This window comes from Mastomys coucha, unplaced genomic scaffold (assembly GCF_008632895.1).
Source record: "Mastomys coucha isolate ucsf_1 unplaced genomic scaffold, UCSF_Mcou_1 pScaffold20, whole genome shotgun sequence".
In the NCBI taxonomy this organism is placed as follows: Eukaryota; Metazoa; Chordata; class Mammalia; order Rodentia; family Muridae; genus Mastomys; species Mastomys coucha.
In genome coordinates this window covers 104,536,184-104,551,732 of record NW_022196903.1, presented here as the reverse complement: position 1 = coordinate 104,551,732, position 15,549 = coordinate 104,536,184, and the positions used below count along the sequence as shown (strand labels likewise).

The 15,549-nt window shown below is 38.8% G+C and overlaps 1 protein-coding gene across 1 annotated transcript in view; it reads right to left on the bottom strand.

The window, feature by feature from the left end:
- The window catches only part of Grm7 (glutamate metabotropic receptor 7), a 906,484-nt gene that overhangs the window by 167,608 nt on the left and 723,327 nt on the right, over window positions 1–15,549 (bottom strand). The window contains exon 14 of the mRNA XM_031382827.1: window positions 4,951–5,886. Within this exon, the coding sequence (XP_031238687.1) occupies window positions 4,951–5,886 (936 nt within the window). The remainder of the gene's footprint in view (window positions 1–4,950; window positions 5,887–15,549) is intronic.

The following is a 15,549-nucleotide window of genomic DNA, read 5'->3' as shown; positions in this document are numbered from 1 at the left end:
GAGGGAGGAGGGAGGGAGGGAGAGAGAGAGAACATGAGTTTAATGCTGTACAATTCCTTCTAGCTGGATGTGCTGACTCCTGTCTATAATCCATGACACTCTGGAGACAGATGGAGAGAGCATGGTAGAGAGATAGTTCAAGGCCCGTTTGGCTTGCACAGTGAATTCCATAACAGCCAGGACTAGAGAATGAAATCTCCTTTCTCTCAAGAAAAACAAATGACAAACAAACAAAACAAATTGAAAACAGTAACAAAAACCTAAGCCCACTTTTTGGTGAGTTATTATCAAATTTATACAATGTACAGTCACCTAGGAATACGGAACCTCAACTGTGGAACTACCCCGACAGGCTGGCCTTTAGGTTATTCTGTGGGCCATCTTCTTGATTAATGATTGATATGGGTTGGCCCAGTCCACGGTGGGGACTGGTACCCCCAAGAAGGTTGCCATGGGTTGTATAAGAAACCAACCTGAGAACCATGAGAAGCCATCCAGTAAACAGTTTTCCTCCAGGTTGGCTTTTCTCTATGATGGGTAGTAAGAGAGGTGTAAGTCACATCAACTCTTTTCCAGATTCCAGTCACTCTTGGCCATGGTGTTTATTACAGAAACAGCAAACTAGGAAACCCCCCAGAACAAACAAACACAACAAACCAAAACATCCAGTTCTAGTCTAGTTTGGTGTGGTGACACCAGCTATGTGTTACTTTTCTAGACAAACTCTGTAATTTGAGAATAGGACTATCATATCCCTGTATAATTCTAATCCCACCGGTACAGGTTATACTTTGTAGTCATATTTTGGAAGCAGTCTCTTATGTGTGAAAGACAAAATTCTCATTTCCTTGGCAATATTACTCTCTCCCTGTCCTACTGCTTCATCTGGGCCCAATCCTGGTTCAAATGTTTGCTATCAAATGCCCTTGTTTTATTGTATAATGGAACAGTATTCCATTAAAGAAAAGGGATTGTCTTTTTGGAAGATTTGCTATGTATCCTCATGTTCTGATTTGTGTGAAAGCATGGCCCAAGGACAAGATACTACATCATACCTTTCTATCCTTGCAACATCTTGCAACAATGCTCTCTGGCCTTCCATAACTGGGACCCACCTCTCCTCTTCTTACCACATCCTTACTCAAACAACACCATAACATACACAGACATCTGGGGACTCTGATCTCCACCTGTTTCCCAAGTTCCATTCCCCTATGTATAGTCAAGCTTGACAAAGCTTATGTCACTGCCCACATGAAGGATACAATTTACAGACAAACAGCTCATGATGCCATGGACTTAGCCTGATGCTTGCAGCAATGACAGAATTTTCTTCACTGATCAGACACCACAGTGTGCTTTCTCAAACTATAGTTATAGTGTTACCAGAGTGCATGACCTTGTGAGACCTATATGCACCAGACCATTGATTGGTTGTATACCACAAACTTACCTAGATTCTTCAGATAACAAGTAATTACAAAGTTTGAGATGTATGGATTAGCTATAGGGCTCCTAAAACATTGACAACATGGACTTTTGTGTGGAAAACTCCCTCTAAGAATACAGCCTCTGACAAATCATTGCTTTTCTTAGAGAACAATCTAATCCTTAAGTAGACAGGGCCAAAATATAATAACGTAATAATACCACAGTACAAAAAACTAGATAGGATCTAACGTGGTATTATTTCACTACTTATACTATTTTACGGACTCTCTATGGTCATTCCAATACTTAATTCCCAAACCTTGAATCTGTTACTACAGCCATAGATTACCACCACCATCTATGGTCATACTGCAGGCCTTCCAGGCTAGCAAGTTATAGGGTAGCAATCATCAATCAAGGTGACAGTGATCTCTTACATTATCCTTAAATCTAAAAAATACATTTCATTGGGGATGACATTTTACATTTCAAATAAGAACTTTGTTTGGCCTTTGTGTTATACTAATAAAATCAACCCATGAGAAATTTCACAGAATAACCCTAGCAGAATCAAAATGGATTTCAATTCTACCACACAGTAAATAGTTATTATGGAATTTACTGCTTGCTTTTTTTTCTCTTAGACAGTGGAATTCTTCTACTTGGGGTACTTAAACTATTAAATCAGAACAAAATGGAATGTCTGTGGTTCTGTAAGGCTGCCAAGTTAGCAAAAAAAAAAATCATTTTACTGTGACGATTTTGTTTTGTTGAGCAACTTGCTTCTTTGCATAATTTAAATGCTATGGTTGCATATACACAGAGTGATTTTCTTAATTGATTATTCCTGTTTTCCTAGCCATATGCCTGTCATTAGAACATGTGCATTTTCATGTAGAAACTCACTGTTCCTAGTTGGCAGTTTAGTACTTTTAATTGTGCCAGTGAACCATGAAAAATAATCACAAACCATGAAGAGTATACAAAGAGAATATGTTTTGTAAAACTGAGGGATTAGAAATCATACTGTCTGAAGATGGCTGAATTTCTTCCATGCTCCAATTTTACCAGCACAATTTCATCAGCAGAAACTAGAACCAATAAATAGGTCTCCCCAAATCTCTTACCATTTTCAGGTTTGTGAAGGATCACGTATGTGAGTGATTTCACTTGAAAAGACTCTGCAGTCACATAGCCCAAAATGAAGAAGGATAAATCACAAATAACACAGGGATAACATCCCTAAAGTGACATTACAAGGCATACTTCTAATGCTACTGTAGCCATACCTATCTTTTAGATCACCAAGAAGTACATAATATATAATAAGACATACTTTCAATGTTACTGCAACAATTCTTGCTTTTTAGATTACCAAGAACTAAGAAATTAGTACATAGGATATAATTAATGCCTTCAACCTACTAGACATGACTTCATTTTAACAGCAAAACTATTATCTTCATGAGATTTGATGACAGGCATTGTTCCCTCCAAAAAATTATATAAGTTACCAACCTACCAGCACACATTTACAATTTCTTTTATTTCTATTACATTTCAGTACCCTAACTCATATTTTACTATTCCCTTGGCCCAGGGATAGAGAGAGGAAATAAAATGAAATTCAAGTTGGTTTCACAGACAATAAACATGCATTATGAATCTGAAAAATACTGTTGGAAGCAGACAATGTTCAATGACTATATATTTTAGAAGAATTTCCTCTAAGATATTTTATGAGGAAAGCTATAGTCTCTAGCCATTCAGTGCTCTTCATTGTCTTAGTCTGACAATTCTGCTTCATTTTGTGAAATATCTACTTTAAAAAGACAAATGTACAGATCTGGACTCATACAATTTAGGTTACTGACGTCATCTCAGCAGGAAAATCAGCTAAATGCCACTAATCTTTTAGAAACAATACACAGGAAACAGAAGTACTAGTAAATTAGTAAACTGGTTTCTCGAAGTATCAATTGTATATGTTTTTATGTATTTAACTCAATCCCATTTTCTCCATCTAAGACTCTACACATCTAAAAGCTTTGTTCAAAGGCCAGAACTGTGAATCACCACATAAAGGCACTTGCTGCCTGACCTAGAGTTAGTCCTTGAGACTCACATGTTAGAAGGAGAGAACTAGCCTCTGCACATTATTCTGTGATGTCTACGTGCATGTTATGGCATGTATACATGTACATGTGCATACATACACCAATATAAAAAACAATAAAATAATTAACATGTTTATTCAAAATTAAATTGTACCAAGATGATCCCTGATGTTCTTCTAATACGGCTTTCTCCTGTATGAGTGACTAAGGACTCAGTCTATTCCAGCATCACCCATACCACCCTGTCAGAGCTGCACACACCAGTTAACGAATTTCCACATTGATATTTTGGGCTTTCGTAATTTGCTTGTGTATAAAGCTGTAGTCAGATGGACAAGTGTAAATATCAAATGTGTATGCATCCTGTCTAGGTTCAATATTGCAGGATTACCAATTTGGCATACAAATGACAAGAACAACTAAATATACATTAGCCATATTTAAAATAAAATATGAGGGTCATATAATTTATAGGTTTATTAATTTATCAGTATATAAGGACATGTGTATACCAACCTCAATCTATGACAGCCTGCTCTCTCTCTTTCTCTCTATTGATCATCTATCTATCTATCTATCTATCTATCTATCTATCTATCTATCTATCATCTATCTTTCCTCCTGTTTTTCATATTTCTCTCAGAAAATGCCCTAGATCTCATTATGATTGTCTACTCGTATTAAGATGTAGTAAATTATCAGGAACCCGATCCAGTATAACTAATGGTCATATTCATCAGCCCATCTTTAGTAACAGTCTAGATGAGATACTAAGAAGACAGAGCATCAATGTTGCAACACTTTAATATAGTTCTTCATGTGGTAACCCCCAACAGAAAATTATTGTCACCACTACTTCAAAACTGCAATATTTGTACAGCCATGTTGTAATGTAAATATCTGTGTTTTCTCATGGTCTTAAGCAACTCCTGTGAAAGGTTGTCCAATACCCAAAGAGGAAATGACCTACAGGTTGAGACTCCCTGATCTATAGTGGTGCTAATTATGATCACTGTACATTTATACCCATCTAAAACATAGGTACCAAGGCCACATTCTATCCTAAAGAACCATGCATATAAGTACAGAAGTGCTGAGTGAGTGAGGGGGAGTTTTTATTTAGATCATCTTGTCTTAGATAATGCTTAATTATGCTAATTTTATAATAAACATATTCACTTGGAAAGGTCACATGTCATTGGTAATCAGTAGGTTCAAAATGAAACTGCCTACTAAAAATTTTAGACTCCTGCCAATTAACCTATCAATACAAGATTTTTTTTCTAGTTTTGCACCTTCTCTCTCTATATAAATTCTTTTGGATGACACAATCAATTTGGTTTTAATACATGCAAAACTAGACACTTCTGGAATGCATCATGAGATGTACATTTTCACTTACCTTTTCTGCTGATTGCGCTGTGCCAAAAAATATTGGGATGAAGGCAAGCCATACGATACAAGTCGTGTACATAGTGAATCCAATGGGCTTGGCTTCATTAAAATTCTCTGGTACACCCCGAGTCTTGATGGCATACACAGTACATGTGACCATGAGAAGAATGCTATATCCCAAAGAACAAATGATTTGAAGGTCTGTGATGTCACATTTGAGAACTCCCCTGGCTTGTTCTGGGTTCATAGTCTTATGCTCATCATAGTCTATGATGATGTTGGGTGGGTCAACCCCAAACCAAATGAAGACACCTAGAAGTTGCACCGATATTAAACTGGAAGTAATTGCCAGTTGTGATGTTGGGCTTATGAGTCTGGGAGCTGTCACCGATTTCTTGCCCTGCTCGAATATGCGATAAATCCGATTGGTTTTTGTTAAAAGAGCTGCATAACTAATACACATGCCCAAGCCCAAGAAGACACGTCGGAAAGAACACACTGCCACATCTGGTTTGGCAATCATGAGGAAGGTGATGATATAGCAGAGAAAGATGCCTGTCAATAAAACATAGCTGAGTTCCCGCCCAGATGCTCTGACAATGGGTGTGTCATTGTAGCGGATGAAAGTGGCCATGACAAAGATGGTGGCAATGATCCCCAACATTGCCAGGAAGACAGGAATGACAGCCCAGGGGGAGTGCCACTCCAGTTTGATGATTGGTATGTTCTGACAGCCAGTTCGGTTCTCATTGGGCCTCTGGTCATAGGGACAATGCTGACATGTCATCTCATCAAATTGATACTGGTATCCATCACAAGGCTCACAGGTCCAGCAGCAAGGGGTTCCCTTCTGTGTCTTCTTCCTCTGCCCAGGCTTGCACGGCAACGTGCACACAGAGGGTGGGATCTCCCGGACTCCTTTGCCCCACTGCATGTCCTCTATCTGTATGTAGCACAAGAAATGAAGCAAAGCAGTCAGATCATTAAAAAGAAGAGAATCAGAAAGAACAACAAAGACAAACAATACCAAAATTGCTGCAGCTGATAACACTAATCCAGGAAATTCCATAGACCAGCTCCAGAGAGATATAAGGAAATATATTCAACTACATCCCCTGACAAGGTGAGCACATAAGTCTCAAATTGAGTGGGTGATAGCTAGGCACAGAAAACAGACAATAAATACGGAAAAACATTCATCTCTCGAATTAGGTGTTTTCACATACACACACAAGCTAAATATTTTACACTATAGTGCAGTACTGACTATGTGTCCCTACCCCATTCCAGATATTACAGACTGTAAATTCCCTCATATAATGGTCATGGTCATTGAGAGCTGTAAGAACAGCTAGATCCACCTGGTTCCTTATCCATGAACAGCAATAGTGCTCATTATTCTGGGCTGCTACTGAACTAGACCTCTTTGTAGCCTTCAAGACGTATTGGATAAGGAAATTTAAGGAATTGTGTGGTCTGAAAACATTTTAAAGGTTTGCCAACCACCCTTCTAATGACAAAATTGAAACTGAATCTCTGTGGCACAGACGATAGGAGAAAGTGTATTGGCTCTGTTGTAATATTGGCTTTCTGGGAAAGTCATTACAATCTGCAGTGTTCTGGGAAACGGCATTCCACACTAGGAAGAACTTTGTTGTAGAGCTGAATGCCCTTGTCTCGTGTGGCCACCACTCCATCTGCCTTCCTTTCTTGCTAAGAGTTCATTAGATTTTTTTTCTACCCATGGGACTGTAAATTACACACAAGCTGAGGGATGTACACATGATTCAGACCTGACCAGAAAGCATACTATAGTTTTCTCAAGCTTAAGCAAGATAGGAGTTTCTTGGAGGGAATTTCATGAGGCTTGCTGAGACCCACACCCAGATTATCCATTGGGTTTGGAAAAGGCCCTGAGAATGAACACAATTCCAGGTGATACTGCTCAGACATATTCAGGGACCACAAATATCACATTTGAAACTCTGAGCCATGAGATCCCTGTGTGCCTGACAGATAATTTAGTTTCACTTCATTTCCTGATATTATAGGTAATAAAAATTATTGTCCTAGTTGGACAGTGCTTCTGGCTGCAGGAATAAATGCATTAAAGAGTCAGACAGAGAATCAAAATGGAGGTGGCTATCTGAGGTCTTGAATATAGTAGTGCCTGAGGTAGGCATTGTCTTAGACTATATCATTGTATGAGATTATATATTCACCTCTGCCTGATACATCATCCATGTTATATCAGTGGGATTTGTACTTCTGTTGCCTGTAACTAAAAGCCTAAAAAAAAAGTTATACTAACCATATAGTTTCAGTAGAAGCAGCCTTAGAAAGATAAACTTCCAGTTAATTATTTTACAAAATAAATCTCATCAAAGGGCTATGGCTGATTTTCTCTAATTGAATTTTAAATATTGACCTAATTGGAATTTTAATATAATTGAGCCAAAAAACAGATTAGATAGATACTGGAAACTTCAAAACATTTTTAAATCAATATTTTTTTAGAGATAAGGGAAGAAGGAAATGAACCTTTGTCAGTTATTGGAAGTTTGGTGCTATTAATGTGGGACACAGTGCAGAGCAGGAAGCTTGCTTTCATCAATTTTTGTATATGAGCAACATTTAATGTCTGAACCAAAAGACCTAATTCAACAAACAGCCCTGTCTGAATTAAGGGAAAAAACGTCATAATTTCGTAACAGTTGGATTTAAACTTGAACCTGAGCCCCAAGAATGTTCTGAGGACTTTGGTGTGAACTCATTTTCCTGATCATAAAATTCAAGTCAGCACGAATAAATCTAACTAAATATGAGCCATAATAATAAGTTCATTTGCAACAATTTCTTTTTTGAGGCAGTAAGTCATTGGCAGTCATCCCAAAACCATAAAATTAAGGAAATAAAACTTGTAATAAGACAGAAAATGATAGGCGATAACTTTTCAAGTGTCAGATTCTAAGAAGTAGGCACATTTAAAAACTTTGCTATTATTAACACAAAGACTGTTCGATGTCAAATTAAAGGAATTGAGTCATGGTCACTACAAGCCTAATGAATAAAGTCAATAAGTGAACTCCATGAGCTGAATTTGTGGCTGTCTGACTCCAACATTAGGCATTACAATGACTCCAAATATTGCCACCACATTGTGTTTTCCTCTTGGAATAAAATAAATGCTTGAGAATGAAAGAATGTTGTTCTATTATTCTCAAATAATATCTAAATATTTTGTGTATCTAAATATACACAAAAGCTATAACCACAAGCATGACAGTGAGTGATTGCTTAATTTGTTTTCAGTTTTCATTTAAAGTCGACTTTAACTCTGTTTAATTATGCATATTAAAGCATCGGATTCACCTCTTCCTCCAAATGAACAGAAATCTAAATTTACCCTCTGGGCTACTAAATAACATGATTGAAAATATTATTCCTGTCCTATGATGGTGACAAGTGTCCTAGTTTTCCAGGAAATAAGATGTACATGATTTGGTTGTGCCACTGTCATCTATACAGATATAACACTTTACTTTCTATGAAGAAATCACAGCTACAGATGCTCACAGGGAGCTACTGAAAAATGCTAGTCATTTATAGTTGTGAAAAAAATCAAGGATGATACTGATGTTGTTTGCAAAATGTCCATAGGATGGTGAGTTTCAGTTTCCTCTGAACTCTGCAACAAGACAGCGTTTCAGTTAGATGATCTACTGGTTGGTTTTGTGTGTCAACTTGACTCAGGCTGGAGTTACCACAGAGAAGGGAGCTTTAGTTGGGGAAGTGCCTCCATGAGACCCAGCTGTGGGGCATTTTCTCAATTAGTGATCAAGAGAGTAGGGCCCCTTGTGGGTGGTGCCATCCCTGGGCTGGAAGTCTTGGGTTCTATAAGAGAGCAGGCTGAGCAAGTCAGGGGAAGCAAGCCAGTAAGGAACATCTCTCCATGGCCTCTGCATCAGCTCCTGCTTCCTGACCTGCTTGAGTTCCAGTCCTGACTTCCTCTGGTGATCAATAGCAATGTGGAAGTAATCTCAATAAACTCTTTCCTCCCCAACTTGCTTCTTGGTCATGATGTTTGTGCAGGAATAGAAACCCTGACTAAGATAGATGGGAAGCCAAATTTTATATATAAAATGTTTTGGTTAAAGACAGGGATATATGACATCTTACTTAGAAGATATGGGTTTGAATTACCAGAGTGGGTGTGTTTTTCTCCAGAAAAACTGAAGGGACTCTGGCCACTTGGAGCTGGCAAGTATGGCTCTGGCAGGCCTTGCTCTTCTCCCTTGTTCTCTGCCTTGATAAAATCCATTAGATTACAGTCCTAAAGCTAGTCCCCATGGTCTATTCCCTTATTTGTGCATACCCTCTTCCTGAGGCTGACCACCAAAGTCTAGATGTCAAAGTATTGAAGTTCAGCAATCATAATCCCCCTTTTGGCTCACCTAATTAATATGCCCAATTAAAATTAAGCACCTCTTCCTAATATGAGCTTTCCTCTTTGTTCTTTATAAACTGCCATTTGCCTATGGGCCACATTTATTTTCTTTCTATCTAGAGGCAGTTCTTTGTCCAAGAATAATATCCTTTTCTGCTCTCCCTTGTTCCCTTCCCCTTTCCCCTCTATTTCCTGCCTTTGCCTCTTATTCCCTACCTTTATCCCTCTGTGGCAAATAAATCCCCTTTGTGTTGAGAAGCTGGTTTTGGAAATCCTGAGCCATTACCATTCCTTTCATATTGAACATGGTCATGGGGTGTCTTGAGCCAATTCTGAGGTTTCCTACAAAATGATGCTCAATGAGGATGAAAAATAATGTTGAGGTTCCCTACAAAATTTTGACTCAGATTTGGTCGACAAGACCCTACCCCAACCCAAATCTCACAGTTTCAGACATCCTGATGCCCTATCTACCCATCCAACAGTGGCTGATTATGAAGCAGCCTGCCACTACATGCTGCCCTAAACAGCCCCCAGGTTATCAGCCATGGAGTGTCCCATGTCCCTGCTCTGTCCTCTGGGATTGGGGAGCCCGTACTGGCTATGACCTTTATTGGTTATAGTAGAGTCCCTTGGACAGCCAATAGGTGTATTCTGTTCAGTTTTCTTTGGTTGGAAGTTTTCATTTCACTTTTAGTGGACATACTGCAAAATCCTGTGCCCCTTCCTACCCCTCAGAAAATTATGTCTAACATGTCCTGGATTTCTCCTCAGATTATTGTCTCCCTCTTGGTGAGGGAGCTTGAGTGACAACTCCTCCATCCCAGAGGTTTCCTTAGGGGTATTAGAGATCAGGGGATGCCCTAGGCTCTTGATCCTGACCCAAGGACCAAATGGAATCATTCCCTCCATCCCATTTGAAAACTTCAACATCCACCCCAAAGTACTGATATATCTTAACACTCAAAACCAGCCCTTATACTCTCTATGAACCAAACAAAATACCAATCTTTACAATTCAATGAGCGTAAGGACTGAAACCAGGAGATATAGCTCTCCTTCCCCCGAAAGACATTCAAAGTTATGACTGTTTGACAGCTGATCTCAGGATCTGGCTCCCAGGGAAGAGCTGCTGAGATCTTCATTCTAGGCAAGAAAAAGAACCTTTACATCTGGTACCAATAATAAACACCAGTCATGGTGTACAGATTATAGTCTGTTTGGATTGATTGCTAGGTAAAGGATTCATAATGTGGACCTGGAAATAAGAAAAAGGCTACAGTTACCAAACTTTGTGCCCACATGATGCTTTGAAATATTTTGGCAACTTTGTGACCATGAAAAGATGACCCCAAAGAAAGAAATTCATTTATTGAGGAGCCAAGATACAATTCACAAGAATGTTAGTCTTGGACATGCAATTTTATAGAGTTCATCCATTTTTAACATCTCCAAAGTTACAGAAATTTGCATTCAAAAATTAAAGAACATAGATTTTCTACATTTTTTACCCCTTTCTCCTTCACACTTGACTCAGTGACAGCAAGTACTATTAGCTACTCAGCTGTCATGTGGTACAGATTCTTCTTGCTTCCTCTGAGCAGTCTACACTCGGCGATAAGGGCTGCTCTTCTCCCCAGCGCCCCTCCCTCCATATTGCTGTCTGCCTTTTTTATGGCATTAATATTTCTTGTGATAAATATCTTGGCCAAAGGACAGCCAAGCTCACCCTCTTGAACTCCAAATCTGAAAATGTTCAAAGACCACAGGATGATGAGTCTTATCTGAACCAGGCAGATGTAAAAACTATGTCATGGATAGCATAATTATGTGAGCAAAATCAGCCTATGTTCTTTTGTGAAACTTTGAACGTGATGTGACAAATTTTTCTTGATGGCATCTGTCCTTTTCAAGGACAGTTTACTAAATACAGACCAACATTCTAAGTAGTAACTGTTTCCTTACTCTGGGTTTTGTACATGCTGACCCTCCAACATGTCAACATGGACAGAAAGTCAACAGTAAGTGAAGAAAGACACCAATGGATGCACAGATTGTTGAAAATTCCAGAAGAGAAGTGGAAACTCACAGGATGAGAAACACTTGTTGACCTTCTGATCATTTTTAGTGATGTGGATGTCAAAATGCAGATTTAGACAGACAGGCATGCAGACTACTTCTGAATTACTCTTAAGCAATAGAACAGAATCACGGTGTTCATTGGCTCCACATTTTCACCTGAGATACTTGGTGGAAAACTATGTTCTAAACCTTGAGAAGAGTTACCTACCCTACAAAGTCTGTGTATACATTAGAATGGCTAGAATCTTAAAAGCTAACTGGGACACTGCCATACAGCAAAGAGCTAAAAAATTGAATAGAAAAGGGGTTTTGGTTTTGGTTTGTTTTGTGTTTTTTTGTTTTATTTTTGCGGTTTTGGGTTTTTTGTTTTGTTTTTTGTTGTTTTGGTTCCTTGATGTGTCCATTTTCATCTATGACGCATTTGTTTCTTCTCACACATACATACTTTTTTTCCCAAAGGATGTTTCATCATGCTAGGACAGTTTCCCTAGTGAAATTCCGTGTCTATATTTATGGAGCTTGCTCCATCCATCAACCTGGCTGCTGCTCTAAGTGTAAAATTGCTGGTAATATTATTATGACTTAGAACTTTCATAGAATGAGCTAATTAACAAAAAGCTTTCTAATTGAAATGCTATTTCTTCATTAAAAATACATGTAGGCTGTATTATGGAGAGGGAAAAACCTGTTTAGAAATAAATGTACAAGAATGTAGAGCTGTCTACAAAAGGACAGAGCCAGTGTGACTTCTAGTGAGGAACAGGCATGTGGGATCTCTAAGAGGTTCACGAGTTACTTTTCTCTTGCAATGACAGTGTTCCATGACCAAGGCAACTTATAGAAGGAATAGTTTATTCAGGCTTACACTCTCAGAGAAATGAGTACATAATAGCAGGGGTGAGTGGCAGGAAGTAGCTGGCATGGTGGCTATAGCAGGATGACAAGGCACATCCTCAACTCCAAGCACAAAGCAGAGCAAACAAACAGGAAATGGCAGGTAGATTTGAATCTCATATCCTCCCTCAGTGACATCCTAACTCTAATTGGGCTGCACTACCTAGACCTCCATAAACAGTACAAGAAACGAGGAACCAAGTGTTCTCAAATGCTAGAGACTATAAGTGACATTTCTCATTCAAGCCTCCACAGATTCTGAAGTATCTCAATATGTTTTAAAACTCAGGCCCTATTTTTAAACATTTGGCAGTTTAACGAGACTAGGAGAGAATTTCAAGGCTTCTACATTATAATAAAAACACTCATTAATGCAGATTCAACTTCTTCACGACCTGTAATTACGGCAATCATCCCTTCTTAATGTACTCCAAGAAGCAAGTCTTGTACATGGTATCATCAGGATTTTTCTCTTCACATGTAGTAGGCTGTACCAGAAAGGACCCAGAGCTTCACTCCAATGTAAAACCCTTGAAATAGTAGCACCAAGTCAACTCTAAATTTAAGTCAATGTTGCAACCCTGCTTGTAGATTGCATTTACTGGAATCATCCTGGGGATTCAAACCATTCTGAAGACTACAGTCAATCTTCCCAGTCTCTAAGGGTCTAAGCTCAGGTTTGGGAAGATTTCAGTACGCAGGCAGCAAACTGATCATGTGGCTGATCTCAACAGAGAACTAGGTTACTATGAAGAAACCCATGCTGTTTAATGCACTTAGCACTATATTTTGGACCAGTGAGATAACTCAGCAGGAAATATGCTTACTTCCAAGCCTGAGGATCTGAGTTTGATCATCTGGACAAACATGGAAGAAGGAGAGAATTACCTCCTGAAAGCCACATATTAATCATGGCACACATGCATGCATGCTCATACACATGCATACTCACACATACAATGATAACAGTGAAAATAATACAAATAGTGAGTTAGAAAATAATGACACTAAACCTAGTGATTGGTTACGTATTGGAGTTATAAATTTCTACAGTTGAGAAAATGTCAGCACTTAAGCTCCATGTTTTCTTTCTCTGGGGAATTGTTTTGAGGATTTTCTGTGAAAAGACTCTTCTAGCCTTCCCCTTGCCCCTTCTTGCCATCCCTTTCATGGTGGCTGTGATGATTAATTTTGGTTGTCAACTTGACTGTATCTAGAATCAGCTAAAACCCAAATAGCTAGGCATGCCTGTCACGGATTTTCTTCTTTGGATCGTTTGAGCTCAGAAGACCTATCCTAAATCTAAGCCACACCATTTTGTTCCTGCTAACCCTTGCTGGCTGGATCAACTGTAGTAACTATAAGGCTCTTGCTGAAGTATTCCTTCTCTGGTATTAGAACACACTTCTTTGTGAACCCAAGGTAGACTGAAGACTAGAGTTGCCTGGGACTATAACACCAGATTAGGACCCAGCCTCATGTAGCAAACAATTACTGGATTCCTGGCCTATCTGCCATGTCTCAGTCATTGTTGGGCTATTAAAATCATAGCCTGTAAGCCACTCTAATAAATCCCATCATATATTAATAAATTTCAGCATATATATGATCATATATATGTGTATATATATATGTATATATATGTGTGTATATATATATATGTATATATATATGTGTATATATATGTATATATACACATATATAATCAGTCTGTTTCTTTAGAGAATCATGACTGATACAGTGGCTATTTACCTATCTCTCTCTATGTATATTTTGTTCATTTTTACTCTCATTGATGCTTCTGCCTGAATGCTAAAGGCCTTTGAGACATGTCTGGCTCTTATTTCCATTGTACCATGATCTGTCTAATGTTCTCCCTACCTTCTCAAGGCCTGATCTTGGTCTTTAGGCCCTTCTTCCTAATATGACTTATGTACAAAGGGTGTTCTGATTTACATATCATCTTCCTTTCTTAAAAAGACTAGTTCAGCTCTTCATTACTATTATATTTAACATATATATTGAGGATTTACTGCATTACTGGATTCTTGGATTCTGTTTTATTTGCCAGAAACTAAGCTGGTTCAACAATAACAACATAAAAACAGACAAACAAACCAAAATCCAAAACCAAACAAAGCAAAAGAAATGCAAAAACAAATCAAAACAGAAGATGCCCAAGCCTTGGAGAATGGATAGAATCAACATTTATCATCTTTGCTATTGTAATATCTCTGGCAAAACTCTCTTACATATCCACCATGCTTATTCTCACTGTCTTAAGCCCTTTACTTGTACACCAGGAAGACAGTTCCCAGATCAAAGCATCCTGTTTTTAATCCCTTCGGTTCTTTTTCATAGCTCTTAAGCATCCTGGATAGCCATGCATGATTTGTCAGTACACCCATAAGGTGGCTTCGTCCTCTTGATATTATCTCAGATCTACAAAGTCCCCTGCCCACAGTGTCTTTTATACAAACACACACTAACCTACAGCTCTTGAGATTAGCAGGATACTGTCTGAGTGGTCATTAGTCCCACTGTATTGGAGCCTCCCTTTATAAACCTTTAAATATCCTTTAAATCATTAAAAATGTTTTCTCCTTATTAAAATCTGTCACTTGATTAAACACTATCTCTTGGACTAAGCTTTACATTTCATGGGGACACTACCTCCCTTCTCTTTGGAAGCTCAGCATTGTGGAGAGATTGGTGACATTGAAATGAATGGAGAATATTCAATCATCAAATCTAGACACTATTGTGGATGCCACCAAGCACTGGATGACAGGAGCCTGATATAGCTGTCTCCTGAGAGGCTCTGACAGTACCCGACTAATACAGAAGTAGAGGCTCACAGCCATCCATTGGACTGAGTACAGGGTCCCCAATGAAGGAGCTAGAGAAAGGACCCAAGGAGCTGAAGGGTTTGCAGCCCCTTAGGACGAACAACAATACGAACTAACTAGTACTTTCGGAGCTCCCAGGGACTAAAACTCCAACCAAAGAGTACACATGAGGGGACTCATGACTCCAGCAGCATGCGTATAGCAGAGGATGGCCATGTCAGTCATCAATGGGAGGAGAGGACCTTGGCCCTGTGAAGGTTCTATGCCCCAGTGTAGGAAATGCCAGGGCCAGTAAGCAGGAGGGGATAGACTGGTGAGCAGGGGAAGCGGGGAG